The sequence below is a fragment of the Aspergillus uvarum genome (assembly GCF_003184745.1).
Source record: "Aspergillus uvarum CBS 121591 unplaced genomic scaffold BO82scaffold_52, whole genome shotgun sequence".
Lineage (NCBI taxonomy): Eukaryota > Fungi > Ascomycota > Eurotiomycetes > Eurotiales > Aspergillaceae > Aspergillus > Aspergillus uvarum.
Window position 1 is genome coordinate 1 of NW_020291349.1, and position 24,564 is coordinate 24,564.

Consider the following 24,564-nt stretch of genomic DNA (forward strand, 5'->3'; position numbering starts at 1 on the left):
TAGTCATGATCGTCATCTTGAAATAATCGTTTGAGAAGAAGATCAAGATCTGTTGCTGTAACATGAAACTTCTCCCGGTGTTTTGTTTCAAGTCCATACTTTGGTGTCAATTCGTTGTGGATATACTTCAAATATGGTTAGTAAGCGTTGTGATTCAGGAAAGGGGTGAGATATCTAGAACATACATTGTAGACATCACTTTTGACACTCTTCGGAATAACTCTTGAGGTTTTTCTCTCCCACTCAGCAATAAAGCAGGATAAGTTATAATCCACACTATGTTGAGAGGGTAGGTCTCCTTCACGTAGACAGATAAAACTCTCAGAAAAGAGTTTTAAGATCTGGCTGGGAGGATCTGGCTCCACCTTGGAGAAATACCTGTCTTCAGGTTCACCTTGAGTCATCATCCATCTGAACTGGAGTCAGTAATGTCTGTATACATAGTATAAAAGTATTTTTATTACTTACATCTTCCAATTCTCAACAGCTCTGTTGTACCTTTCATCAGTAGCCGGAGCTCTCTTCTTGTGACATATCTCATTCTCTTTCCGTTTTGTGATTTGTTGGTACTCAGTAGTAAAACCACGTAATTCACCGATTTTCCGGAGCTCCTCAACTTTTCTCCGCCTCTGGTCCTCCTCGGAGAGGCTTGATTTGTTGTCACGTGACATGCCGAGTTTCGATATGGTATCACTTCTCAAGTTGTTTACTGAGCATGAGTATATCGAACAGAAAAAAAGGAATGGACAACCAGGTCAAACGCCCTATTTAACTTCCACATTTTTCTTGCTTGGTTGCCTGGCTGGCCCGCTTGGTCACTCGATCGCTCACCTATTTGCTCACCCTGCTCACCCCGCTCACCCACGCTCTGGACAGCATCACCCAAATCACCCGCACTCACTCTTCGTCTTAGCGTTGCTCACCCATAAAGCAGCGACTGAGAAAGGGCTCATATTCCACTCGGCCGCGTTCAATATGTGGCTTAAGTACGGCGGAGCGGACGGGAAGCCCTGTTTTCCACACCCTGTGGTCGTATGTGCTTGCTTATTCAGTCCTTTAGGATATATAGGTCTGTATTTGCGAATCTGATAGTTTTCTCATTAAATTTAGTCTGAATCAAGTGTCCGCAGAGCACACGCGGACAGAAGAGAAGTAAAGGTGGAAGCCCGAGCACATGCATCTGTGCTGACTACTGTACGTGCTAGGGTTTGGCTTGTGCGGCACGATCTACATCGTTCTAGATAGAGAGGAATCGATCCGCACATCGACTCTGGTCCCTCAGAAAGGATTCTCTGGAACATTCCTAGCTATAGATGACCTACAAGGTAACAAGGAGGGGCCGGGACTTTTCACTCATAAATGTATATCTTTTAGAGTCTACTGTTTGAGGAACTAATAGGCGGTGAGCGGCATCCTTGACGGCCGTCAACACATATATATTAAATATTCTCTGGTAATTCGTTGAATTTCCAGCTGATATATGCACTAATTCAGGAGCCTGGGGCTCTGGTGCAACACCAAAAAGCATTATATGTGTGCTAATTTCGGCGTCGGACTCCGTAGGTGTGCAAGGTATTTACGCTTTAGGTCTACAGGTGACCCAATGTTGGATGGAGGACGACGGGAATGAAATGCGGACACTGCGGCCACGTGAGACTCACTTGCCACGTTGAAATTGATTCTAAAAAAAAAAAAAAGAAAAAGGGAAAAATACATTCCATTTAGTTAGAACCCTTCATCACCAAAGCTTGCTCATCGCTTCTTCGACAAGCGTCCGCCTTGATCTGTAGATAGGGACTCATCTCGAGATCGGGCTCGGGGGTCCGAGTGCTACAACCGGCGGAACTTCGCGTGGAATTCTGGGTGGGATATTTGGATCGAACCGAGGTCAACCGGCCACGGTTGGTGACAAGACGAAGTAGCGGACGGTAACACGGCAAACAGACGCACTGAGATAGGCGCCTGCTTTGACCACGCTCCACAGAAGAAAGGTGAGGGTGCGTCCCTGTACCCCCCCCCTAAGCGAGCCCTAACTTCCCCCCTCCCCTTTTCTTGCTTACAGTGCTCAACTCTTCCTTTTTTGGCAGATACTGCTGTGGAGCCATATCTGCGCGCAGCGCTTGGAGGATCGCCTATTTTGGGACTCGCTGGTGTCCTCGAAATTGCGGGATGCATCGACCATTCCCGGCGCGATGCTGGCCGTGGGACTCTCCCCGGCCGACGCGGCCCCGTATTTGGCCGGGTCGCAGAGTGTGAGCATAGCGTGCTTTAACAGTACGACCAACGTGACGCTGTCCGGGGATGAGGCCGCCATTGATGCCCTAAAAGCCGTCCTTGACGCCGTGGGGATCTTCGCCCGCAAGCTGCGGACCGGGGTCACCTACCACCCCCACCACTTGCACTCGGTGACGGATGCGTACGCGGAGACCATTGGTGAGGTCGAGCCCGCGGAGAAGTACAGTAGCAGCAATCGCAGCAGCAGGGTCATCATGGTCTCGACCGTCTCGGGCCAGCGGGTCCCCGCCGAGACGCTGCGCGAGGGCAGCTACTGGGCGAGCAACCTGGTGCGGCCCGTTCGCTTCCTCCAGGCCTTCCGGGGTCTGCTGAGCAAGCGAGGGGTCGTCAAGAAGCTGGACGGCAGCCACCGGCTCCTGATGGACATCACCTACTGTCTGGAGATCGGTCCCCACGGGGCCCTGCGTGGTCCCACTCAGGAGATCCTCCAGGCGCAGGACCAGACGATGAGCTACCTCGCCCCGCTGCAGCGAGGCCTGGCCGGAGTGAACTCTCTCCTCCAGGCGGTGGGGCATCTGTGGTGCTTGGGGTTGCCGATTGATTGGACCCGGGTCAACCAGATCGGAGACAGGATGAAGAGGAGGAGAAAGTAAGGGTGATGCCGCCTTCTGCGTTGGTCTCGCTGGCCGACCTGCCCTCATACGCCTGGGATCACTCCCGGAACTACTTTCTTGAAAGTCGAACGAGCCGCAACCATCGGCTCCGCAACGAACCGCGGTCAAAGTTGCTTGGAGAGACCGCGGTGGACTGGAACCCGCTGGACGCGCGCTGGGGCAACTTCCTCATACGCTCCGAACATCCGTGGATCGAGGACCATCGCATCAACGGCACCGTCCTCTTCCCGGCCGCCGGCATGATGGCGATGGCCGTCGAGGCCATGCAGCAGCAGGGACAGCACCTCGCCGACGACCGAGCGATCCTCGGCTATGAGCTTTGCGATATCAGCCTCAGCACCGCGCTAGTCATCCCTGACCACGAGCGGGGCGTGGAGGTGCAATTCTCCCTACGCTGTCAACCGGGTGGAGGGGACCCCGGCAGCGGGCGAGACCACCGCGGCTGGTGGTCGGATTTCCGGCTGTGCGCGTACCTGGAGGGGAGCGAATGGGAGGAGATCTGCAGCGGCGCCATCCGCGTCGATTTCGGCGTCGCCCCGTCCGGGATTGGCACCCAGCGCGTCGCGGAGGCCCGCCAGCACCAGCGCAGCACAAAAGACGGCCGCCCCCGGCAGCCCGATCGTTAGCTGCGGGGTCGATTCGCTCCTCGCGGTGGAGATCCGGAGCTGGTTCGCCAAGGTCTTCCAGGCCGAGATTTCGACGTTCAAGATCCTGGGCGGTATGAGCTTTGACCGCGTGGGCCGGTTGGTGGCCATTCGGAGTCTGGTGAACAAGGGGTGGGTTGGATAGGAGGGCGTCGGATACGGTACTTACTGTGGTGGAGATGACATTCCGTAGGAGCAGGAGAACCGGAAGGATATATCTACCATCGTCTGCCGCTTGGGGGTGTTTACGTTTCCAAGTCGACTATCTGACGAGAACAAAAATGATTAGATTAGACTAACTGTGCGCATGGAGGTTGGGAGACTTGGAGAAGCATAAAGAATAAAAGGGAAACACTGGCATTCTGACATTGAACATGAACTGTAACGTAGTGGATAGTCCCGAGATTTAGACATTCAGGCATCGCGTCCGCCCTTGAGGTTGGTCGCGAATGAGCTCTGTTGTCTGGCGTGTGGCGGTTTCTGGACTGCTAAGAGCCTTCAACCTGGTGGTCAATCGCCTCCTCGCCACCCGACATGTGTCCGGTGCGCTCGGACAAGGTCGCAGGAAAGGGTCCACTGCTCGAGTCGTCCGCAAAATACGGATTCCGGTCGAAGTAGTCCCAGGCGCTGCTGGAATGTTGCGCAGGTTCCTCGGCAGCCTCGTCCCAGGTCCTGAGGTCCAGTGCTGGGGGGTCGAAGGTGGAGGACCTTGCTCACTGACCTCGTTCAACCACGACCGGACGTAGTCTGGATCCGTCAGGAGTCTCATGTTATATGTGCCGGGTCGAGAACCTGGGGCTGGGGCATGATCCTGCGTCTGCTTGGGCCACGGAAGTGCCTGTAGGGCAAAGTCACGGGTGTGTTGAAGGACGTGATCGATTAGATCGGGGCTGTCCAGGGATCCAGTCTCTGTGCAGAGGGGACAGGACGTGATTCCGTACGAGGTGAACCCGCCCGCATGGATGACATGAACGGCGTCTTTCTGGGGAATCGCGTCTGCGTGATGATCCCCTATGTGGGTGAGCAAGGTTTTCACGTTCTCGGTTGCGGTGCCCATGTCGCGGCAAATGGGGCAGAGCCATAGGTTGGGGCGATGGTCCATCTCCACATGGCGCTCCCAGTCTCTTCGCGTGCTGTACAGGACCCCTGGAGTCGGGCATCCTTCGGCGATGCAGATAAACGGTTGGATGTCTTTCAAAATATGTTGTCTGTGTGATGGGACAATCAGTAATCTCCGTAGTGAAGCAATGCCTATGACAGGAATGGTGCTTACCTCCATGCATTGGTGTCCGTAGCCATAGTCCCGGGCAGGTATTGGCAGCAACAAGGACATTTGAGATCATCGCCTGCTTCTGGGGGGCTTGGATACTGGCTCCCCTCGTGAGATTTAGCCGCGATCCGTGGTTGTGCCTCTCTCCGTCTGATGGCCACGGCGTCCTTGGCCAACTGCGAGACGAGAAAATCGACATTCCTCATTGATTTTTCGCTTCTCTCCACGGAGAGTCCTTGGCTAAGAGCATCCTTGAGCTGGTTGAGGTTATCCTGTAGACACTTTTGATCCGATTCTGGCAGAGCCTGAAGCCTAGCATCAAGCAATGTCTCCGTTGCGGCTGCGGCGCCCCATCCATCAACCCAGAGGTTAAAATCCGACATCCTGACCACCGCCCACTTCTCGCGCATGAGGTGGTCTTGCTGAAGACAGAGCTTGAATTCATTGCGGATAGCTGTGATCAAGCTAGTCCCGAGTACCTCTTGTTGGTCTCGTTCCGATGGGTGGAACTTCCGGGCTAAATAACGCTGTCTTATGGATTTCAGACGCTCATATCGTTGATCCCAATAGAGATCTCTGCTGCTATACATCATGATTCCGATCTATCGAGGTAGGGCTGATATGGATCCGGTTCTAACTGTATCAGTGAGGTTAGCAAGGGCAAGGATTTGGCGTCACTCAATCACTAAGAGGAGGCAACAGTGGCCTGCTGTCATTTCAGAAGCCCATGAAATTCAGAGTCGGAGGAGCACCTCAAAAGCTTCTGGCACTGAGTGTCATAAGGTACATAGGGTACCAAGCCACTTCTTCTTTGATGCTGAGGATACCCCTCTTTCTCTGCCTCAAAGCAGACCGTCTTACATACCTGGCCAAGATTCCAGGCAAATATCCTTCTCAAAGGGCTATGCTCCGCTGTTGCCAGTGGGCTCCGATTGACAAGAGGAACGATGTGTTGGGAAATACTTGTAACGCTGATCGGTGTAGATGGAGTAGCGCTAAGAATGAGAGAAAAAGGAGAATCAAGACAAGGCTTCATACGCGCACTAGATGCCTAAGGATGCAGGAAAGGACTTTTAGCCAGGTCACCAGCAGAAGTTAGACACGAGCCATGTCAATGCACTGGTTTGTCGGATTTCAGTCCACTGCCCAGAACATTCCAGCGGGTGGTTTTGACACAGCCTCGAATGATATCGAGAAACTCAAAAGGACCAGAGACACAGGCGGTGCACACACAGTACATTGGGTCTGGTCTGAACTCTCTTCTGGTAATTTCATGGAAAGATTGTACAGGGCTCTGCAAAATATTCTTCTCAATTATGCTCCGAGGAAAAATGCACCGGAGATGTGCATGGCCACATTATCGGGGTCTGATTGAAACATTGACAGAGCAACAGGCAGGAGCGGTGGGAGATTGAAAAAGGGGGAGGGTGGTCACCAAAAAGCAAAGACACATCCGCCAAACACGAAGAGTAAAACATATTGCTTACCAATACGATGCACAAGTCCACGGAAAGGGGGAAATGCAGCCTCACACCAGCTGTTAGAGTCGCTCCTGTCTAGCGTTGAGGGTCGGTTAGGTCAAAGTCCCCCGCTTTACCTTCCTACACCCAGAGAAGCGGTGTTCATTCATGGCGTTTGATCATCCCATCCTGTTGGAAAGTCTATGGAAAGGACTTGGGGACCAGTGCCCACCACAAGAAAGATTGGTAGAGCCTGCTGTCGTGGCCCTCTTGGTGGAATCATAACTCGAACATAACATATTACAATGGATTCACTATCTCCCATGAGTGACCCAGGCTATGAAGCCTAGAACTGTGCTTCTCTGACACACCAAGCCAAGGAGGTGTAAATGGTAGATTTAAAACAGGATCTCCGTCTTCAATGGCATCTAGGATGGCATAGGATTGGAGACAGGGGCTGGATTTACAAGACATCCCACTGACTAGGAATCCGAAGAATTCATTGCAAGATCTTCATCGCCGAAGGGATTGGCCAATGTCAATGGCCTTACAGATACGCAAAGAAGTGAAGCTCTGCCATCCAGTGAAAGACAGGGCATCGGACACTCAGGTAGGCGGTTTCTCTCATGTTGTCACAGGGCCCTGAGTAAGACTATCAAGCTGAGACTAAACTTGACATAGCGAACGAAATTGGCGAGACAAACTCGCGACAGCAACGTCAATGGCCACAGTAAGATTACCGAATCTGGTCGACAACTGCATGGCATCTGAGCTCCAGAAGCTGGAGGCGGTTTTTGAGTTAGGAGGATTGCCTTCGATATAGGAGAAAGGTTTTTTCTGTCTCCAGAACTACTGTGAATCGACTGCAGTTATACTCACTACAACTGATTTGAGATGTCTGACCAGTGAAAGTTTGTTCTCCCTATCTGTCAAGACATTGAAGCATTACTTAAAAGAGGTATATTAGTCGATCCCGCCGGTGCAGTTGCAAAATGACAAACGCAGGTCCCTGTCCGCAGTCTTGACTACCCCTAACCATTACCTCTATTCCCCCCGAGTGACATCCTCCTTTCTTTTCTGTTAGTCTAGCATCACTATCCAGAGCCAACTCCCTGAGCCGGGTGCAAAATGAAAGCCATGATTGCAACTTTTCTGGCTCGTTGGTTCAGACCCTGGATGGCCCAGCCATCGGACGACCTAGATGTGCCACCCCAGAATGACCCTGTAGAGGTCGCAATCTCTCTTAGCAAGGAAATGGGTGACCTCTTTGAGGAAGTAGGAGAAGAAAATGGCGGGCTTTCCGAGGAGGTCAATGCACTGTCGAAGAACCTTCTGAATGTCCACGAATATCTCGGTCGGATTCAAGAAAGTGCAGACCCAGACCCTAGAATTCGGGGTCTAGCGCTAGATCTTCTTCGCGCACTGAGGTGGATCAAGACGGTGAGCTCGGCAACACCCAGTATTATGACTCGATAAGGCTAATCCTAGATACTATATCAGTGGCCAGACCGCTTCGAGGCAGTGTGGCCAGGAGATGAAAATCTACCAACGATTGTGGAAGCCATCGGGAGACACCAGCAGGGCGATCCACAAGCAAGGATCACTGAGTTTCTGGAGGAAGCGCCGAGATTCCTTGTCTCGTCCCCCCTCATCACCGCTCGTTCGATCCTGGAGCTCGGCCAGTCCACTACACTTTCGGATGAGATAGCAATTCTGATGAGCGATCGTGGGGCGTCGCAAGGAGACAGCATTTCACGGGATACGGCCTTCACAAGCATTCTGTCAGCCCTCTGGGGTCTTTCAGTCTGCAAGGGCTGTGAGAGGTCCTCGACTGAGCAGGGCCACGTTGGCATGCTGTACCTGGGCAGGCCCGAGCGAGAGGACGGTGCGAAGAGCATGTTGGATGTGCTCATATCTCCGCCTTCATTGCAGTATTGGCAGGAGTTTGGGTGTATCACGTCCCAGGAAGAGATTACCTTGGCCAGAGAGGCCCACCTTGCCAAGATGGACGAGACCAACTTGTGTACGAAACTGGGTGAAGAGAACCATGCTCGCCTGCTCTTGGTGCTCGAAGACGGCGGATTCTCCAGGCACATCTATGGCTACCCATTGCACCATGAAGCCGCACCCGGCAGAGAGGTTCCCCTAAGCCGCGCTCTGGAAGAATACAGGCTCGACATTCCGCAGAAGATTGCGCTGTGCCATGCCGTCGCACGCGGGTTCTGGCAGTTGTATGAGACGAAGATGATGCTGGCGAAGTGGTCCGATACCACCATCTGGTTCAGGTCAAACTCCGACGACCCGGCTGCCCCGCTGCCATGCAAAGTCTTCATCTCAATCCCCTTCGCCCTCACTGAGCACGAGTTGGAGGAGTTTTCGACCACCGACCTAATCCACCGATGTCCCCGGATCTTTTCGCTGGGGGTTCTGCTCCTAGAGATCTGTCTGGGAAGGCCGATTCAGACGCCTCAGCTCCAACAAGATACGACGTTCTTCGTTCGTGAGATGAACAAAACCTTTTGCACCACGTCGAAGCTCTTCGGCGAATTCCAAGACGACAGCTGGACAGGGTACACGGGCAAATTTGTCCTAAGCCAGGCCATTGATGCGTGCGTTCAGGGAAGCATCTTCAAATTTCACACCACCATGGACATCTTGCAGAGACGGAAGATTCTGGAAGAAAAGGTTGTGAGGCCGCTGGAGTGGCTGGCGAGTTCACTACCCAGCAATTATAAGGGCAACAACCACTGCGAGAGAAAAGATCATTCGGAACCACCGCCGCCTTCCGACAGCCCAACTCTTGCCAACCCTAACCCTGCCGACCCTAGCCAGAGTGACAATAGTGACAATCCACCCCTAGTCTCTCAGCCCTCCGCTTCATCTCATGCTGGAGGTGTGCAGGAATCTCAAAGTTGGATGCAAAAACTGCGAGATATCAGTGTTGTGCGTCGAGACACTGCAATGACACCCACCCGTGTGGCTGTGCTAGATACCGGGTGCAACCTCGCGACGGCATACTTTCAGGGTCATGAGATGCGACCAGCTCAGATCAAGGGCTACAAAGATTTTATCACCGGTGCCGAGGGTACTCAGTCTATGAGCGACTCAGACGGGCATGGGACTTTCATGGCTACTCTCGTGGCAGAAGTCACACTGTTCGCGGACATTTTTGTGGCCAAAGTGGCAGAAGATACGGACATGCTCAGGAGCAGCCAGAAGAGAATCGGCGAGGTATGTAGACCCAGTGGGGGATTTTCTTTTTTCCTTATTTATGTTTTTCTTCCACATTTCCTGTTTCCTTCAACGCACGTCTCGTACGCAAAGGAAAGCGCCATTAACAGTCGACAGGCCATAAGATGGGCGGCCATCGAGAATGGATGCAGCATCATCTCGATGTCTTTCGCAGTCGACGACGCTGGAGAAGTCATTGAGAGAACCGTGATGAATATGGTATCAATAAGACAAGGGAGGATAATCTTCCTCGCCGCCGCGGGCAACAACGGCCTCCAAGCAGCCCCAAACGTGCCCGCAAGGCTGGGGAATGTGATCTCGATACGTTCGGCCGATTTCAAGGGAACAGCCAGCCCCAACAACCCTCCGTTGAAGGTGCCTTACTCGGGGCTATCATTCACCGCGATCGGCCAAGACGTACCAGAGAGGCTTTGTGAATACATGCCCCCTAATCGTAGGACGGGCTCGTCGGTCGCTACGGCGGTAGCAGCGGGGATCACTGCCCTTTTGCTTTCGTACGCTGTATACCTCCATCAGCAATATCCGGGGGAATTGGATGCCCAATCCCTCGCGCAACTACGAAAAAAGGACAGTATGGAGAGACTGTTTCATTCGATTTCCGGAAATTCGGACTCTGGATTGTGCTGTATCTGTCCAGACAACTTCTTTCTCCACAATCGATATACGGACAAAGAAAGAGCCAACAAATTCAAAAGGGCCGTGCGTGAACTCGTTGAGATAGATTCTCCTACTTCAAGCAGCTCAAGTCAATGATCGGTAAGGCGGAAACCACCGGATACCCAAGCCTCGTCATCCCCAATCAAGTGCACCTGGACCTTCTCCAATGGCCGGTTGATATCTTCCTCAAGAATTTGCGGATTGACCTCCAGGTACTCGAGACCCGAATCGCTGGCTGTCCCCGTCATAAAGGCCGCCCTGTGAGCAAACATCTTCTGGCCTACTTTGCCGTCGCCTTTGTCGCGGATTATATGCACTCGGTATGCGAAAACAATGTCGGGGGCAGTCTCATACGTATTCACGATGGTGCCTGCGGATCGCACTTCTGCCTCGAACCCTGCGGTAGGGACGGTACCTGTGGGATCGCTCGCAGAGGCGGAAGCCTGGCCCGAGGTACTGCTATCGTCTCGGGCAGTCACAGTGAACGAGCTGCTGGCAATGCGTACGCCCGTAACCACATAGATTGGGCGTGGGCGCAAAAACCCCGAGCTCATGTAGCTCCGGACAGCCGGCACTTCTAGGATTGCCTCCACACACCGATCACTGAGGGTCCGATCTAGAACCCACACCTCGTGCTCGGTCGATTGGTTTCCTGGAGATGTAACATTACGGAATCATACACTGTATGTGATACTGTGGCGGGCAGCCAGATTCCTTTGTTCGCTTTGTCTGTTTGAGTATTGATTGTTGACTTTGTTTGTTTTAGTTCTTTTATTTTTGATTTTATTTTATTTTTTTTTTTTAACTGCACTGCCCTTAATAGTCTCCATAGTTGTTTTATAACTTGACCTCAATGTGCTTGCGCATCCGCCATCGTTGGTCCCCACTGCAGCTAGGATATAGAGTACGTATGTGTACTGTACTGTAACTCTTCATACCTTACATCGGAACTCAATCTGGACCCGTGACAACAAACTTCGATTGTTGCCCTGTTGACCCCCCTATTGGTATTAATCAATAGTACAAGATGCATCCATCTATACTAGATGCATTTCGAGGCTAATTGGGCTCTACGTCCTCAAAATCTTCTCTAGTCGCCCTGTGGCCCGAGATATCATGTCTCCCTTCACCATATTGCCGAGCCCAATTCGCACTTCACCAGGGGACGCTATTATAAAGGGAAACTTGATAACAAGAGCGTTTATGGTATGCAGATAAAGGCTGAAGTGGTAGTCGATATTAAAGGCTGAAGTAAGACGTGAATCCGGGTTGCCTTTCTCAATCGTTCAAAGGGGTGATGAACATTGCCGTGATCCTGCCTACCGGAGCATTGTTTGGAGAGGATAAAAGATAACAAAACAGTGTGCGCCGACCACGGCCTTCGATACCGGTCAAAGAACTGATGAACCCACAGCCCTTTCTATTGCTGCTATAATGCCATTGTTCACAAGCTCTTGAGCGTTGCAGACTCACAACGACTGGTCGGGTCGCCGTGTACTTTTCAACAAAGCCCAGGATCTATGCTTTACAGAGGTATTGTCACAAGAGGGCTCTGGACGTCCCTACCTCTTTGTACCATAATGCTCTGCGTACTTACCTGTGACCATTGTCTTGATGTCTGCTTTCTCCAACAAGAAATCAATGACTTAACATTGTCCTCGAGCGAAGACGATTCTTTTCCCTCTTTCAGCAAAGACAAGACAGAGAAGGCATTGTGAATCCACCACCAGACATAGTGGGCTCATCTGCTTGGGATTTCCTCGAGGACAGATTGATCTATAAATACGTGGGGTTAGCTCCTCGTGAAACTGATTCATCTACCATCCTCCATCTTCAAATTCCCTCCCCCAGCCTTCAACATCCACCAACCATCTTTCGACCATCCAACCATGGCTTCTAAGAACACCAGCGCACAGTCTGGAAGTGGCCTTTCCCCACTGTCCGATGCCAAATCCCAGCGCATGTTCCAAGCGGCGCGTGAGTTTATTCGCACGTGTTGGCAACATGACGATGACCGGTACGACCCCCTGAGGCAGGCGGTCGCCTCAGTGATTCGCCATGAGACGCAGTCCATGCCGCAGTGGGAGGACGTTATAACCAGTCTTTTGCACCACGAGCATAAGGAAGTCGCTCGACCTTTCGGGGAGGAGCACATCTGGCTGATGAAACGAGCCATCGGTGCCCAGAATTATAAGTTGACTCGCTTGCTTCTGGACGGCGGTTTCCCGCCCCCGTCTGATCCACTGGGGACGCTTTTCGCACGGCCGTGGGACAAGGTCAATGAGGATTTATTGGAGCTGCTGATCTCTCAGGGGGCGAAGTGCAAGCACCCGGACTACTCCTCCTTCCGACCCTTGTGTCTCCTGCGCAACGAACGATGGATTCGACAAGCGTTGACGGACAATCCGGATTTCATGTTGCGCTCGTGCTCGTGGGATGAACCGGGGGTGTCTTTGTCTTTGTATCCGAACATGTCGCCGTGGAACTCGTGGGATCATGGGAGAGATCCGGTGGCGTCGAACAATTCCCACCGCCTGCACTGGATCATGGACTGCGTGCCGGCTCCGCTGGGAATTATCAAGGTGTTTCTGGATATGAATCCCCCCTTGCACTGGGGTCTGTCCTTGCGCACGGCCCTGGCAGCAGGGAAGCCAGAGGTGGCAGTGGCGATGGTCGCGAGGGAGGAGCAGTTCACGAAGCGAGGCTTGATACTCGACAAAGAGGTGATAGCGGCCGCCGACTTTGGCTATCCCAGCGTCATACAGGCCATCTTCGATCGAAATGACCATTCGAGTACGCGTGGTGGCAGCATTCAAGAGCTTTGGCTCAAGAGGGCGCAGCTCAGCGCTTACCAACGTGGGCGCCTGCATCGCAAGGCGGGGCTCATGGTGTCTGGTGTTCTAACGCCGCTCATAGGTGGCGCTTATCGCTTGGAATGTCAGAGTACTGATCTTTCTGAGTGTCCGGACTTATCAGATAAGTCGCTTGTGTTCTATTTAGATCGCCGCTCTATCTCTGCAACTCGGGGGGTGGAATGTGCTCTCTTTTCGGAGGCAGGATACAAGGTAGACTATTCCATTAACAATCGATGAGAGCCGGAATCGGTTGCCTGTACAGTACAGATCAGGTCTAGTCAACTTGGCGGGATGCTGGAAGGCTTGCGATGTTGCCGCACCGGGTTTCAACAGAAAGAATATCTTTGAATTAAATTGAATTCAATTAAATTAATTGCTTCGTGGCTTCAAAGGGAACACGACGGTTTCACATGAAGCATCGTCAGTACAACAAGCCAGATAGATAAATGAATGACAATTAACTTGTTATTGTGGACTGACGACAGTGTGCCGCAGCGAGCCAGGGAAAGCAGTTGTTTGGCGGTGGCAGAAAGACCGGTAAAGCGGCCACCCTAAGTTACACGTGACCGTCCGCTTCACCGCTATGGCCGGCAGAACGCCCCGCTGGTACAGTAACTACTACGTATGTAGGTTTGGGCGGTGGCAGAAACAATCCCCCCGTAACATAGCAATGATTTGAATCTTCAACACAACAAATCTACACCTCGTGTCTATTTCAGCTAGTTACGTGTTGGAGCACTTTTCTTAGATGTCTGAGCACTTCCTCATGTCCTTGAGCGGTCAAATCTGAAGTTACTTATCATGAGAACGACGTTTAGTGTCGAAAACTAGACGTAGCGACCGGTGACTCCAACATCGTCTTTCTCCAACTCTCGCTCCGACTCCAAATCGGCCACCTTCTCGCTATCGCTCGCATCGGCTTTCCAGGCTACCGTTCGGTTAGTCGCATTCTGCAGCCCTGAGAGCAAATAACTTACTGGCGAATTTTCGTGTCGGAATGCGGCGTCGCCACATTTCTTCCAGCTCCTCCAAGGAATGACCCTTCAACTCGGGCAGGAAGAAGTACCCCAAGATCACCCCGACCGCTGAAAGGCCGCCATAGATAAAGCCAACCTTAGACTGCAGGTTCGCATACGGCGCATTCAGCAGATACGGCAGGGAATACGAGACAGCAAAATCGCACACAACACGGATGGTCCACGCCACGAACGAAGTCTGATCGCGAAGACGCAGGTGTGGGGTCTCGGCTCCTACGATGACGGCGCTATCGCACGAGTCAGTATGGTGTCTGGGAAGAGAGGCACGGAAATACTGTACATGGAACCAAAGGACATGATGTAGAACAGGCCGTACATCATAAGCACACCGCAGACGCCTCGCTTCTTGTCGTCGGTAATCATCCCGGTGCCCAAGCCACCGCAGGCGAACAGCAATGCAGTTGTCATGACTCCTCCGATCAGATAGATCGGCCGACGGCCGGTGGTGTCTACAAGGGAAAAGGTGATTAGGGGCCCGATACAGGTCAGTGCTCGGGAGATCATGGCGAAGGCAAATGGGTTCATGACGTGCAGCGACTTCACGAAGAGAGTGCCGTATTGGCTCACGAAGCTCTGCCCTGTCACTTGATTGAAGATGGCAGTCATGACTGCAATCATGGTGCGCCTCTGTGTGTCTTGTCAGTAGGTGTGTGTCTCCAGGTGTTGACTTGTCTCACCAGATTGGTTCCCTGAAGCAATTCCAGCCAGGTACCCTTCGTCTCGGCGTCTGCCTCGATCGATGCTTGCAGCACCGCCACCTCTTGACCCACGTCCACTTCCTGACCCTTGTATAAGTCCCGAAGCTGCTTAGTGGCGGCCTCGACCTTGTTCTTCCGTACCAGCCAGCGAGGACTCTCTGGAACAAACCACGAACAAAGTAGAATGAAGCACGGGAACGTCCACATCACGCCGATTGGGATCTTCCACGAGGCATTGCCCTCCATCTTGGCCGTTTCGTAGGTAATGATTGAGCAAATGAACGAGCCGAAGATATGAGCAAACACATACACCACCACCGTGGCGCCGCGGATGGCGGCGGGACTGATTTCCGCCAGAAACATGGGTACCAGCCAGCTCTCCCATCCAATGAAGCACTGCACTACCATTCGACCGGCCAGGATCTGCCCAAAGGATGTGGCAGTATAGCTGATCGCAATGCCCGAGATGCATAAGAATTGCATGCTGATGAAACAGAGCCGGCGGCCGAAGTACTCGCCCACAAACCAACCCAGCCCGGTCCCAAACGCTTTCGCGGGCGAACCAAGCGAGTTGAGATAGGCGAGATGTTTTGTGGTATAGCCGTATTCGCCTGTTGCGGAGTTGTACGATCCGAACTGCTTTTCAAAGGCTAGTTGAGGTTAGCTGGCTATTGTCGATATTAGGCTCAAGCTCCCCTACCATCCATGGTTTGAATGGTTGAGTATACCGAATCGTCAAACCCATAACTAAAAACACTCAAGCCAATGAGCATATATGCTACCAGCATGTTCCTGGTCACCAGACCGGACTTGAGCTTGAAGCTCCCAAAGGTTGACATCGTGTGGTTGAGGAGAGGTCAATCTCCGCTCACAGTGATCTGGCATATACTCATCAGAATGATTCCTACCGCGGCCATCCATCTTTAATAGCTTTGAGGATATATTCGTCACCATGAGCCGCGATGTTGCGATAGTTGCCCCAGATTCCGTGGGAGGAAGATGTTCACGGTTGATGGCCGCCCATGAAGCCAAGATGCAACTAAAAAAAAAAAAAAACACTAAGCGACCGAGAGCCGTAGCGCGACCGACAGCCGTAGCGCGACCGACAGCCGTGGTTTTGCAACCGCTTATTGGAATGCGGATGAAGCCATCATTTTAAGTGATGGCAACATCGCCACTAAACCCCCGCCCTTCCCGCACGATCCCAGTGGAGATGAGATGTTTTGTGACGGTCATCATACATAACAGTCCGCACCTGCACTGATAGCGTGTGATAAGCCAGATGCCTCCGACTTCGATCATCATGCCATCTACAAAGCGCCCGAATTTTCTGATCATTGTTGCTGATGACCTCGGGTTTAGCGACACCTCCCCTTTCGGAGGGGAGATTCACACGCCCAACCTCCACCAGCTGGCACAGGAAGGTCTGCGGATGACCGACTTTCACACCGCAGCGTCATGCTCGCCAACTCGCGCGATGCTTCTCTCAGGCACCGACGCTCACATCGCCGGACTCGGGGTCATGGCTGAGCGACGGAACCGGTTTCCTCATATCTTCGATGGGAAGACAGGCTACGAGGGCTACCTGAATTACAAGGTGGCCGTATTGCCTGAGATATTGCAGGATAACGGATACTTTACATGCATGTCCGGGAAATGGTGCGTATGCGATCGTGTCACCGAGATTCCGTAATGTGGAGGGTAAATTCTGACCCGTGAACTGATGGCGATACAATCGCAGGCATCTTGGTCTCACTAAGGATGTGGCGCCCTGCTCTCGAGGCTTCACTAAAGTCTTTGCCACCTTGCCTGGCGCAGGCAATCACTTCAACCACGAACCGCAACTCTACGACACAACAGAGAAACCACGGGTCATCTTCAGGGACAAGGAGGGACTGTGGATGCGCGACCATAAATTCATTAACGGCGCAACAGATCTACCCGAAGACTTCTATTCCTCAAACACCTTTACCGATAATCTCTTGTCGATCCTGGGAAATCGGACAGAGATGCAGAGAGAGCAGCCGTTCTTCTCTTATCTCGCCTTCACAGCGCCGCATTGGCCGTTGCAGGCGCCGCAAGATACAATCCGGAAGTACAAGGGCTGGTACGACGACGGGCCGCTTGCTCTGCGAAGTCGTCGCTTGAAGAGCCTGATCAAAAATGGTCTGGTACCAGAGGGGGTCAATCCGGCTCCAATCATCACGCTGGGGACTACCCCCTGGGACGAACTCACTGACGAAGAGCGGCGGAAGTCGAGTCGGACGATGGAGATTTATGCCGCCATGGTCGATGTCATGGATGAAAATATTGGGCGGGTGCGACAGTACCTAGAGTCGACCGGGGAGTGGGACGATACCTTCCTGATTTTCATGTCCGACAATGGGGCCGAGGGACAGCTGCTGGAGGCTATTCCGGTCATGGCCGGGAAGACAGTGGGGGATGTGATCGAAAAATACTATGATAACTCTTTGGAGAACCTGGGCAACCACGATTCATTTGTATGGTATGGACCGCAGTGGGCGTCGGCGGCCACAGCACCGTGCAGAGCCACCAAGTCTTTCACCACAGAGGGTGGTATTCGCTGCCCGTGCATCGTGCGGTATCCGTCGATGATGAATATGGAGCCGGGGGCTATCACGGAAACGTTTACCACGGTTATGGATGTGCTTCCGACCGTGCTGGATCTTGCGGGGTTGCACCACCCAGGGACAAATTTTAGGGGAAGAGAGGTAGCCCTCCCAAGAGGACATTCCTGGCGCCCGCTCTTGAAGTCAGATGATGGGAGGATTGATCTGTACGAGTCCGATGTCGTGGGATGGGAACAGCTGGGCATAGCCGCTGTCCGTGTCGGTCACTGGAAGGCCGTGTTTCTCCCTCCACCACGCGGAGAGGGAAAGTGGGAGCTGTACGATCTGTCTACTGATCTGGGTGAAGTGCATGATCTGGCGGACAGCCATCCGGAAAAGCTGGGGGAAATGATTGCACATTATGAAGCGTACTTTCAGAATTCGGGGATGTTTGACGCGTATTCTTTGTTCCAGGAAGAACTCAAGAAAAACGGCTCAAAGAGGAATTGGTGATGTTCGGTGGACATCATCTAAGGGTGAAATACGAGTAGAATGCACGCCTACCTAGTACCTGACGATCGGATAAAGATCCCTTCCAGCGTTTCGCCTCTGTTCCTATCAGATGTCTCCACATTCTCCACATCAACTACAGTCTACAGGTACGATACAGTACATGGCGCACTGACGCCTTTGTGGCTCTCGGTTGCGCCATCGCCTCCACGAGTCCGCAAAGGAACCCCAAGTACTCCGCATCTGAGGTGGATTGATGCTCAAGAGCACCTACGAGGTGCGATCTGACTCTCTTTTCATACTCATGGCGACCTCTTTGACTCGACCGCGCTCGGATCCGTGCTTCCAGTGCCGGTCACGTAAGGTAGGCAGCCCACGTTGATATCGTTGATAATGTCGTCATGTCCAAGCTAAGCCCATATCTAGGTTCGATGTGATCGCAAATTCGACATCTGTAGCAACTGCGAGCGGTTGAAGTATACATGTTCTTTTCAGAGATCAGCATCGCGTTCAGAAAACTCCCAGCGAAGGAATGAGGATGAGCCCGACCGTCGTCGAGCGGCACGAGCATGCCTGCGATGTCGCGCGCAAAAGTCTCGTTGCTCGGGAGAAATGCCCCAATGTGACAATTGTCAAAGGCGACATCGTGACTGCCATTATCCGGGGTCAAAGCGAGCTGGCACCTTCTTGAGGAAGGGCACCGACCATGCTTCGAGCGCCGAGAGTCACCAGAAAAGGTACGTATGTCAGTCTATTGATTTGCGTCACTGGCTCATGCTTATTTGACTTCAGTACTTCTCCGCTTCAAAGCAAGCAAGAGTTGATCAAGTTTCTCGACCTCTACTTTCGGTACCTATATCCCCTCCCAGGGTACAGCTTCCTACATGAGTCCTCAATTCGACGAATGTACTCTGAAGAGAGACTGGAGGAAAGCCTCGTGCTTGCCATCTGCGCCATTGTCAATCTGCGATGCCCGTCCTCAGGGCGAGTCTCCTACGATAGCGCTTCCTGGATTGCACGGGCTGAAAGTCGCATCCTCAACCAGCTCGAGAGGCCGTCAATCTTTCACTTGCAAGCTCTGTTTCTCATCATTCACTATTACGCCGAAGTGGGTGGTTTCGGGCAAGCATTCATGCTGGCATCGCTCGCTAGTCGCCAAGTAACTGCTTTGCGTCTCAACCACGAAAGTCCCCATCTTGGCTTCGTGGCTCAAGAGACCCGCCGCAGAGCTGCGTGGACGATGGCTCTACTTGATGGATACTTCTCGGTCGGTCTTCCGGGCTACAGCACCATCGACTATGGGGAGATCTACCAGCAGTTCCCTTGCCGCGAGGAAATGTTCGGCTCGCCGATACCGGAGTGCATGATCCGTCGTCCGTCTGGCATCCGGACCGATCAGTCCCCGGCCTCGCACGGTACGCTCGAACTCATCTTGCGTCTGTCCAAAGTCCGTCGCGATATCATTCGCCTGACTCGCCAACTCGCCCTAGTGGAACAGCCCGTCGTTGATCTTGATGCCATTGCTCGAGGCTTTCAGACAAGTCTGTTGCAGATCGGCGCCCAAATCACCGCGTCTTTTGGGACCCCTTCTCTGAGCCATGCTAATCTCCAGTTCCAAACCCAGCTACCATCGCGGTGGCTGGGACGGGTCCTCGAAATCCGAGTCGCATGGCACCAAGCGCAGTGCGATCTGTTCCGGATATTCCTTGCCAGCCATCCCAACGCTGCATCTTTGACGATTCTTAATTCCTTGAGCTCCAGCCCGTTCGTCCTTCAAGCCCGGGAAAAATGCCACCAGCACAGCACGTGTATCATCGACTCGATCTTGCAGAATGAGGCTCTCATTCCTCCAACTTCATTCTCTGTGGATATCGCCCGGTGTGTTTACCACGCGGCGCGTCTGTGTCTCCATCTGGCCCGGGATTCAGGTCAAAAAGGATCAGGGGACTCACTGTCCCTGCCGCTGGGCACGGCGCTAGAGCGGGCATCCTTGGCCATAGCCTTCTTGCAGCGGAACTTTGGGCGGGCGGCTCATGCGAAGGGGATGATCTTGGATCTCGAGGTGTTGATCGAAGCGTGCAGTAGCCACCAGTCTAAAGAGGCGAGAGGATCGAATCCTGATCGGCTGACTGGGTCGGATGGGTTTGAGCGCCATCATCAGCTAGCGGTGCATAGTCTTCTCCATCAGGCGGAGTTTGTGGATGATAGCTATCTGTATGATGGGTAGTTTCAGCACTACAGTGTGACAGGATGAACATGGAATTGGTTCAGCCTGATTGGAGTTGGCCAAGACTATCCTCGAGTAAGAAATCCGATGGCAGACGGTTCGGTAGCCTTCACTCTCGGGTGTACGACGAAATCAAGCTACTGAATGTCTAATCTCTGCGGTAGGACGTTTAAAACAGATAACGGTTGTCAATCTATGCCTGCCAAACCAGTCTCCCGAAACACTCAAAACGAGACGAGATGACCCATAAAAAGCCAACTAAACCTCCACCAAATAAATCCTGCCCTCATACGGCTGCAAAATATCCTCCCTCTCCTCCTCATAATTTTTAACCAACGTCTTCCTCGCTTTCCCATGGAACTGACCCTCCAACGCCACCGGCTGCACCTCCCCAGTAAAGTTCAACGCCACCATCAACTTTTCGCTCCGGCCCATCTTTTCAAAGACGAACACCGCCTCATTCTGCGGGTCGGTATCCCGAAACACGCCTCGCGCAAACACGTCCGGATGCTGCTTCCGGACGCGCACCAACGCCCGCCAAAAATTCAGCACCGACCCGTCCTCAAACACCTGGCGCTTCACATTCACCGTGGGATAGTTGTCATGCACGCGCATCCACGGCGTGGCGCGGGGGTCCGTGAAGCCGGCGTGCGGCAACGCATTCCATTGCATGGGCAGGCGCGCATGGTCGCGGGCCAGGTAATCCAGGGCCGCGCGGGCCCTGCGGAGGGCGCCTGGGTTGTCATCATCATCGTTACCCGCGGTCTCCCGCACGTAGCGGTAGTAGTTGATGCTGTCGACGTCCTTGTACTCGGCCACGTCCCAGGCGGGCGGGGCGTTGACCATGCCGATCTCCTGGCCCTGGTACAAGAACAGGGTCCCGGAGAGGCTGGCAACCAGCATGGCGAGCATCTTGGCGCTCTCCGCCCAGTGCTGGTCCGGATCGCCCCACCGCGAGACGCTGCGCGCCTGGTCATGGTTTTCGAGGAAGGCGGTACTCCACCCGTCCGAGGTGCCGTCCATGAGCGTCTGCGTGGCGCCCACACGCGCGCGCAAATCGCTCAGCGTCCACGTGCGCGGCACCGTGTCGAACCGCTGGTCCGTGCCCATGTTGCTGTCCACCACGTCGAACTGGAACACCATGCTGAGCTGGTGCGGGGCGGCCGCGCTGACGTACTTCAACACGTCCGGGAGGTGCGGGGTGTTGGGCAGCTCGCCGACGGTGATGGCGTCGCCAGCCGGTCTGTGTCTCCGGAGGATGGTGGTCATCTCCGCCAGGAACTCGGGCATGCGCGGCCCGTTGCAGAACAGGTCCGCCGCCGGCTGGTAGCGGTTGGCGGGGTCGCGCACCGGCGCGTCCGGAAAGTCCGGCGGCTTGCTGTACATGTTCACCGTGTCGACCCGGAACCCGTCGATGCCCTTCCGCAGCCAGAATTCCATGGCCGACGCGTACAGCGCCTGCCGTGTGGCCGGGTTCTCCCAGTTCAGGTCGGGCTGTTGCTCCGCGAACAGGTGTAGGTAGTACTCGTCGGTGGCCGGGTCGAAGGTCCACGCGCTGCCGCCGAAGAAGCTGCGCCAGTTGTTCGGCGGGTGGCGGGCGCCGGTGGCCGCGTCGTAGCGCGGCGGCCGCCAGATGTACCAGTCGCGTTTGGGGTCGGTGCGCGAGGACCGCGAGGCCTGGAACCAGGCGTGTTCGTGCGAGGTGTGGTTGATGACGAGATCCAGGAGGATGCGGAGCCCCCGTGCGTGGCACCCCGCGATCAGGGCCTCGACGTCCCCCACCGTGCCGTAGGGCGCGTACACGGCCTCGTAGTCGCGGATGTCGTACCCCATGTCGTACTGCGGGCTGTCGTACATCGGACACACCCAGATGGCGTCCACTCCCAGCGACTGGATGTAGTCCAGCTGGCTGAGGATGCCGGGGAGGTCGCCGATGCCATCGCCGTTGGAGTCTTGGAAGCTGGCCGGGTAGATTTGGTAGATGGTGGCGTTTTTCCACCAGGGGGTGGTCGACATAATGAGAAGACAGAATGTATAGGCAGGGGGAGAGGGAGAGGGAGGGGATAATGAGTGAAAGAAAAGGCAATAATAGTAGCTGGCAACAAGCAAGCAAGCAAGCAGCAGCAGCTCTCTTATCTATGGCACTGTGCATCTGCATGGCTCATACAACACATCGCTCTCTCTCCTCCCCCCACTTTGCAATCGATTGGTCTGAAATCGGGCCGAGATGACATTTCCCCGCTCTCTCCACTTAGGGCTAATTCATTGGCTTGACGTCGGGCCGAGATGGCGCTTAACACGGTTGCTGCTGTCTTCTGCCCATTAGACGGTTTGACCCCCTTGCTTCTTCCACGAGCCAGACCGGTCTAAAGAAGGCCTACAAGATTAGGGTAAACCTTGTCGACTGGAACTCTCGCGTGGCATCAGCCCTTTTTTTCGGTCTGATTTCCTCAATGTCAGTTCGACGTCGTGGGGAATGGATGAGGTGGTTGAGGTTTACCTGGGATCTGCCCTAACCCGCTGAACGAGGGAATGCGGGGAGGCTGGGTTTGATGTCCTTCATATATTGGGAGGTCGAATAACCGTGCGATTCATCGCACTTGTGATCGAGAATGCAGATTTAACTCTCCACTGCTTCGTTTCCATCAAGGACGACCTCCTCCCAAATCCAATCCACAAAGATGACCACCATCACCTTACCCCCCGACGAAGCCGACGCTACCATCACTCGCGGCGATGGTTTGGGGGGGGGAGGGGAGGTCCTTCGCTGGGCATTTTAGACCTTGTTTGAGTCTACAGGGAGGACGGGTGCGGAGTTGTAGGTTTTGCTCGAACAGGGGGAGGATGGCGAGGGGTTTGAGACGAGGCTGTGGAGAGGGTTTAGGATGTTAATCAACTGGGATAGTCGGTGCAGGATAGGCGGGTGAATGTGTGTTGGTATTATTTATTAGCGTTGTACATAATTTGGCTCGTGGTGATTGTGGATGTTGATATACATGAAAAGCATTCATCTAGGTGCGCTTCAAGAAGGATGGCCAGAACAGCCATCAAGGTGGTTACTCCTGGGATGACGCTCACCCGCTATACTGAAGCTGAAGCTGCATCGGTGAATAATGCCCCGGCTGCACTGCCTGTCGGGCTTGCGGGAGTGGATGCCGTTACCAAGGCAGAGGTCACCTGTGTGCTGGTCTGTCTGGTTAAGCTGGAGGCGACTGCACCGGCACTGTACTGACCGGGGTTTCCCTCTGGAGAATTGGCAGCCGGTTGATTTCCGAAGATATTCCCGTTGTTGCTATCGCTAGAGGAGGATTTGGTGGATGACGAGGCAGAGCTCATGGCAGAGGCTGTGCTGTTAGCAGCGTTGCCCGCGCCGGTTGAACCAGATACAGCAGATACACCTTCGGGGGAGGTGCCAGTGCCTGATGACTGGGTAGAGGGTTCTGCGCTGCTGCTGCTGCTATTGCCGGAGTTGTTGCGGTTGCTGCCAGTGCTGTCGCTGCTACCGGTTTTGCCACCGATAACATCGTTGCGGCCTGCACGCTGGCGGGCGCGGACACGGTTCGTAGGTCTCCGGGCAGGAATTCACAGGAGTGAGCTACAGTATAGTAGTTGAAACCGCTGCGTTGGGTAGAGTAGATGGTGCAGTAGAAATAGCACTGGTAGGCATCAAAAATTGGCATGTAGGCCGGAACGAGAGTATGTTGGACGCCGCCAGTCACGGACACCCCCGAGCAGTATTCGCGCCAGGTCGCTGTACCCTGTACCCATGCTACTTCCGAGCAGCCATTGTAGGAAGGGGTCGACTGGACGGTGCAGGTGGTGGCCGTGGTCACGACAGGGACCAGGCTGCTGCCGGTGTGGGTGACAGTGCTGGCATAGGTCGAGGTTACTGTCACCACCCAAGCACCGACAGCCGTGGCAGCCGAGACTGAGATTGTTAAAGCGAGACTGCTGGCTGGCATAAATGCCGCCGCACGGGCTATTTGTCGAGGAGACCACCGACCCATGGTGTAAAGGAATGAATGAGTGCGTGATTGAGTGAGTGACTACCAATTGGGTCAAGGACAGAAAGGAAAGAATGAAAGAACCTCGCAATGAGGTCGTGTGTGAGAGAATCCTGAAAAAAAGGATGAAAGGTCTCTGCCCGTCCAAATCGACAAATGGGTTGGGGGTCTGGTCTAGAAATATCGAATCTGGACCCCTGACGGCCGGGCCCGATCTCATCACATCCGTCGGGTATTCTGCCCAAGATTCGTATGTGGACCCGATGTGATCACTGGTCTATATGTAGTTCCGGTGGCGAACTGACTGACTTGTGCTGCATGGTGGTGATAAATGGACTCGGAGCGAAATGGGGAGTGAGTGACTGAGATGGCAAGAGTGTGTCAGGGCAATTCCGGTCAGCTGACATGTTGTCTGTAGTTATAAGCTCACGAAAAACCTCACTTCGAACCCGTCACCACCAAATGCACAAC

The 24,564-nt window shown here is 53.7% G+C and overlaps 10 protein-coding genes across 10 annotated transcripts; 5 read left to right on the top strand and 5 right to left on the bottom strand.

The window, feature by feature from the left end:
* Positions 1–2,122: 2,122 nt before the first annotated feature.
* On the top strand, positions 2,123–3,535 carry BO82DRAFT_434646 (uncharacterized protein; the record flags this gene model as incomplete). Its single annotated transcript, XM_025640957.1, has 2 exons — positions 2,123–2,801; positions 2,867–3,535. The coding sequence occupies exons 1-2, from the start codon at positions 2,193–2,195 to the stop codon at positions 3,533–3,535; spliced, it is 1,278 nt and encodes a 425-aa protein (XP_025488976.1). The 5' UTR covers positions 2,123–2,192.
* A 506-nt stretch (positions 3,536–4,041) lies between these two features.
* Positions 4,042–5,206, bottom strand: BO82DRAFT_404837 (uncharacterized protein; the record flags this gene model as incomplete). The annotated part of the gene is made up of 3 exons (XM_025639450.1): positions 4,042–4,238; positions 4,271–4,761; positions 4,827–5,206. The coding sequence occupies 3 exons, from the start codon at positions 5,204–5,206 to the stop codon at positions 4,042–4,044; spliced, it is 1,068 nt and encodes a 355-aa protein (XP_025488977.1).
* A 2,205-nt stretch (positions 5,207–7,411) lies between these two features.
* BO82DRAFT_404838 (S8/S53 family peptidase) lies at positions 7,412–10,242 on the top strand (the record flags this gene model as incomplete). Its single annotated transcript, XM_025639451.1, has 4 exons — positions 7,412–7,723; positions 7,784–9,514; positions 9,632–10,036; positions 10,108–10,242. The coding sequence occupies 4 exons, from the start codon at positions 7,412–7,414 to the stop codon at positions 10,240–10,242; spliced, it is 2,583 nt and encodes an 860-aa protein (XP_025488978.1).
* A 39-nt stretch (positions 10,243–10,281) lies between these two features.
* On the bottom strand, positions 10,282–10,801 carry BO82DRAFT_434647 (uncharacterized protein; the record flags this gene model as incomplete). Its single annotated transcript, XM_025640958.1, has 1 exon — positions 10,282–10,801. The coding sequence occupies exon 1, from the start codon at positions 10,744–10,746 to the stop codon at positions 10,282–10,284; it is 465 nt and encodes a 154-aa protein (XP_025488979.1). The 5' UTR covers positions 10,747–10,801.
* A 1,280-nt stretch (positions 10,802–12,081) lies between these two features.
* On the top strand, positions 12,082–13,284 carry BO82DRAFT_404840 (uncharacterized protein; the record flags this gene model as incomplete). Its single annotated transcript, XM_025639452.1, has 1 exon — positions 12,082–13,284. One exon carries the CDS (start codon positions 12,082–12,084, stop codon positions 13,282–13,284), a length of 1,203 nt encoding a protein of 400 aa, XP_025488980.1.
* Positions 13,285–13,692: 408 nt separating this feature from the next.
* On the bottom strand, positions 13,693–15,867 carry BO82DRAFT_356966 (general substrate transporter). Its single transcript, XM_025635880.1, has 5 exons — positions 15,483–15,867; positions 14,762–15,432; positions 14,365–14,711; positions 14,025–14,311; positions 13,693–13,975 (listed from the first exon to the last, which is right to left on the bottom strand). The coding sequence occupies exons 1-5, from the start codon at positions 15,619–15,621 to the stop codon at positions 13,875–13,877; spliced, it is 1,545 nt and encodes a 514-aa protein (XP_025488981.1). The 5' UTR covers positions 15,622–15,867; the 3' UTR covers positions 13,693–13,874.
* Positions 15,868–16,021: 154 nt separating this feature from the next.
* Positions 16,022–18,074, top strand: BO82DRAFT_356967 (arylsulfatase). Its single transcript, XM_025635881.1, has 2 exons — positions 16,022–16,441; positions 16,524–18,074. The coding sequence occupies exons 1-2, from the start codon at positions 16,086–16,088 to the stop codon at positions 17,863–17,865; spliced, it is 1,698 nt and encodes a 565-aa protein (XP_025488982.1). The 5' UTR covers positions 16,022–16,085; the 3' UTR covers positions 17,866–18,074.
* Positions 18,075–18,474: 400 nt separating this feature from the next.
* Positions 18,475–20,089, top strand: BO82DRAFT_404843 (fungal specific transcription factor domain-containing protein; the record flags this gene model as incomplete). Its single annotated transcript, XM_025639453.1, has 2 exons — positions 18,475–18,599; positions 18,655–20,089. The coding sequence occupies 2 exons, from the start codon at positions 18,475–18,477 to the stop codon at positions 20,087–20,089; spliced, it is 1,560 nt and encodes a 519-aa protein (XP_025488983.1).
* Positions 20,090–20,297: 208 nt separating this feature from the next.
* BO82DRAFT_356969 (alpha-glucosidase) lies at positions 20,298–22,167 on the bottom strand. Its single transcript, XM_025635882.1, has one exon. The coding sequence runs from the start codon at positions 22,103–22,105 to the stop codon at positions 20,348–20,350; it is 1,758 nt and encodes a 585-aa protein (XP_025488984.1). The 5' UTR covers positions 22,106–22,167; the 3' UTR covers positions 20,298–20,347.
* Positions 22,168–23,421: 1,254 nt separating this feature from the next.
* Positions 23,422–24,096, bottom strand: BO82DRAFT_421037 (uncharacterized protein; the record flags this gene model as incomplete). The annotated part of the gene is made up of 1 exon (XM_025640147.1): positions 23,422–24,096. One exon carries the CDS (start codon positions 24,094–24,096, stop codon positions 23,422–23,424), a length of 675 nt encoding a protein of 224 aa, XP_025488985.1.
* Between the last annotated feature and the right edge of the window lie 468 nt (positions 24,097–24,564).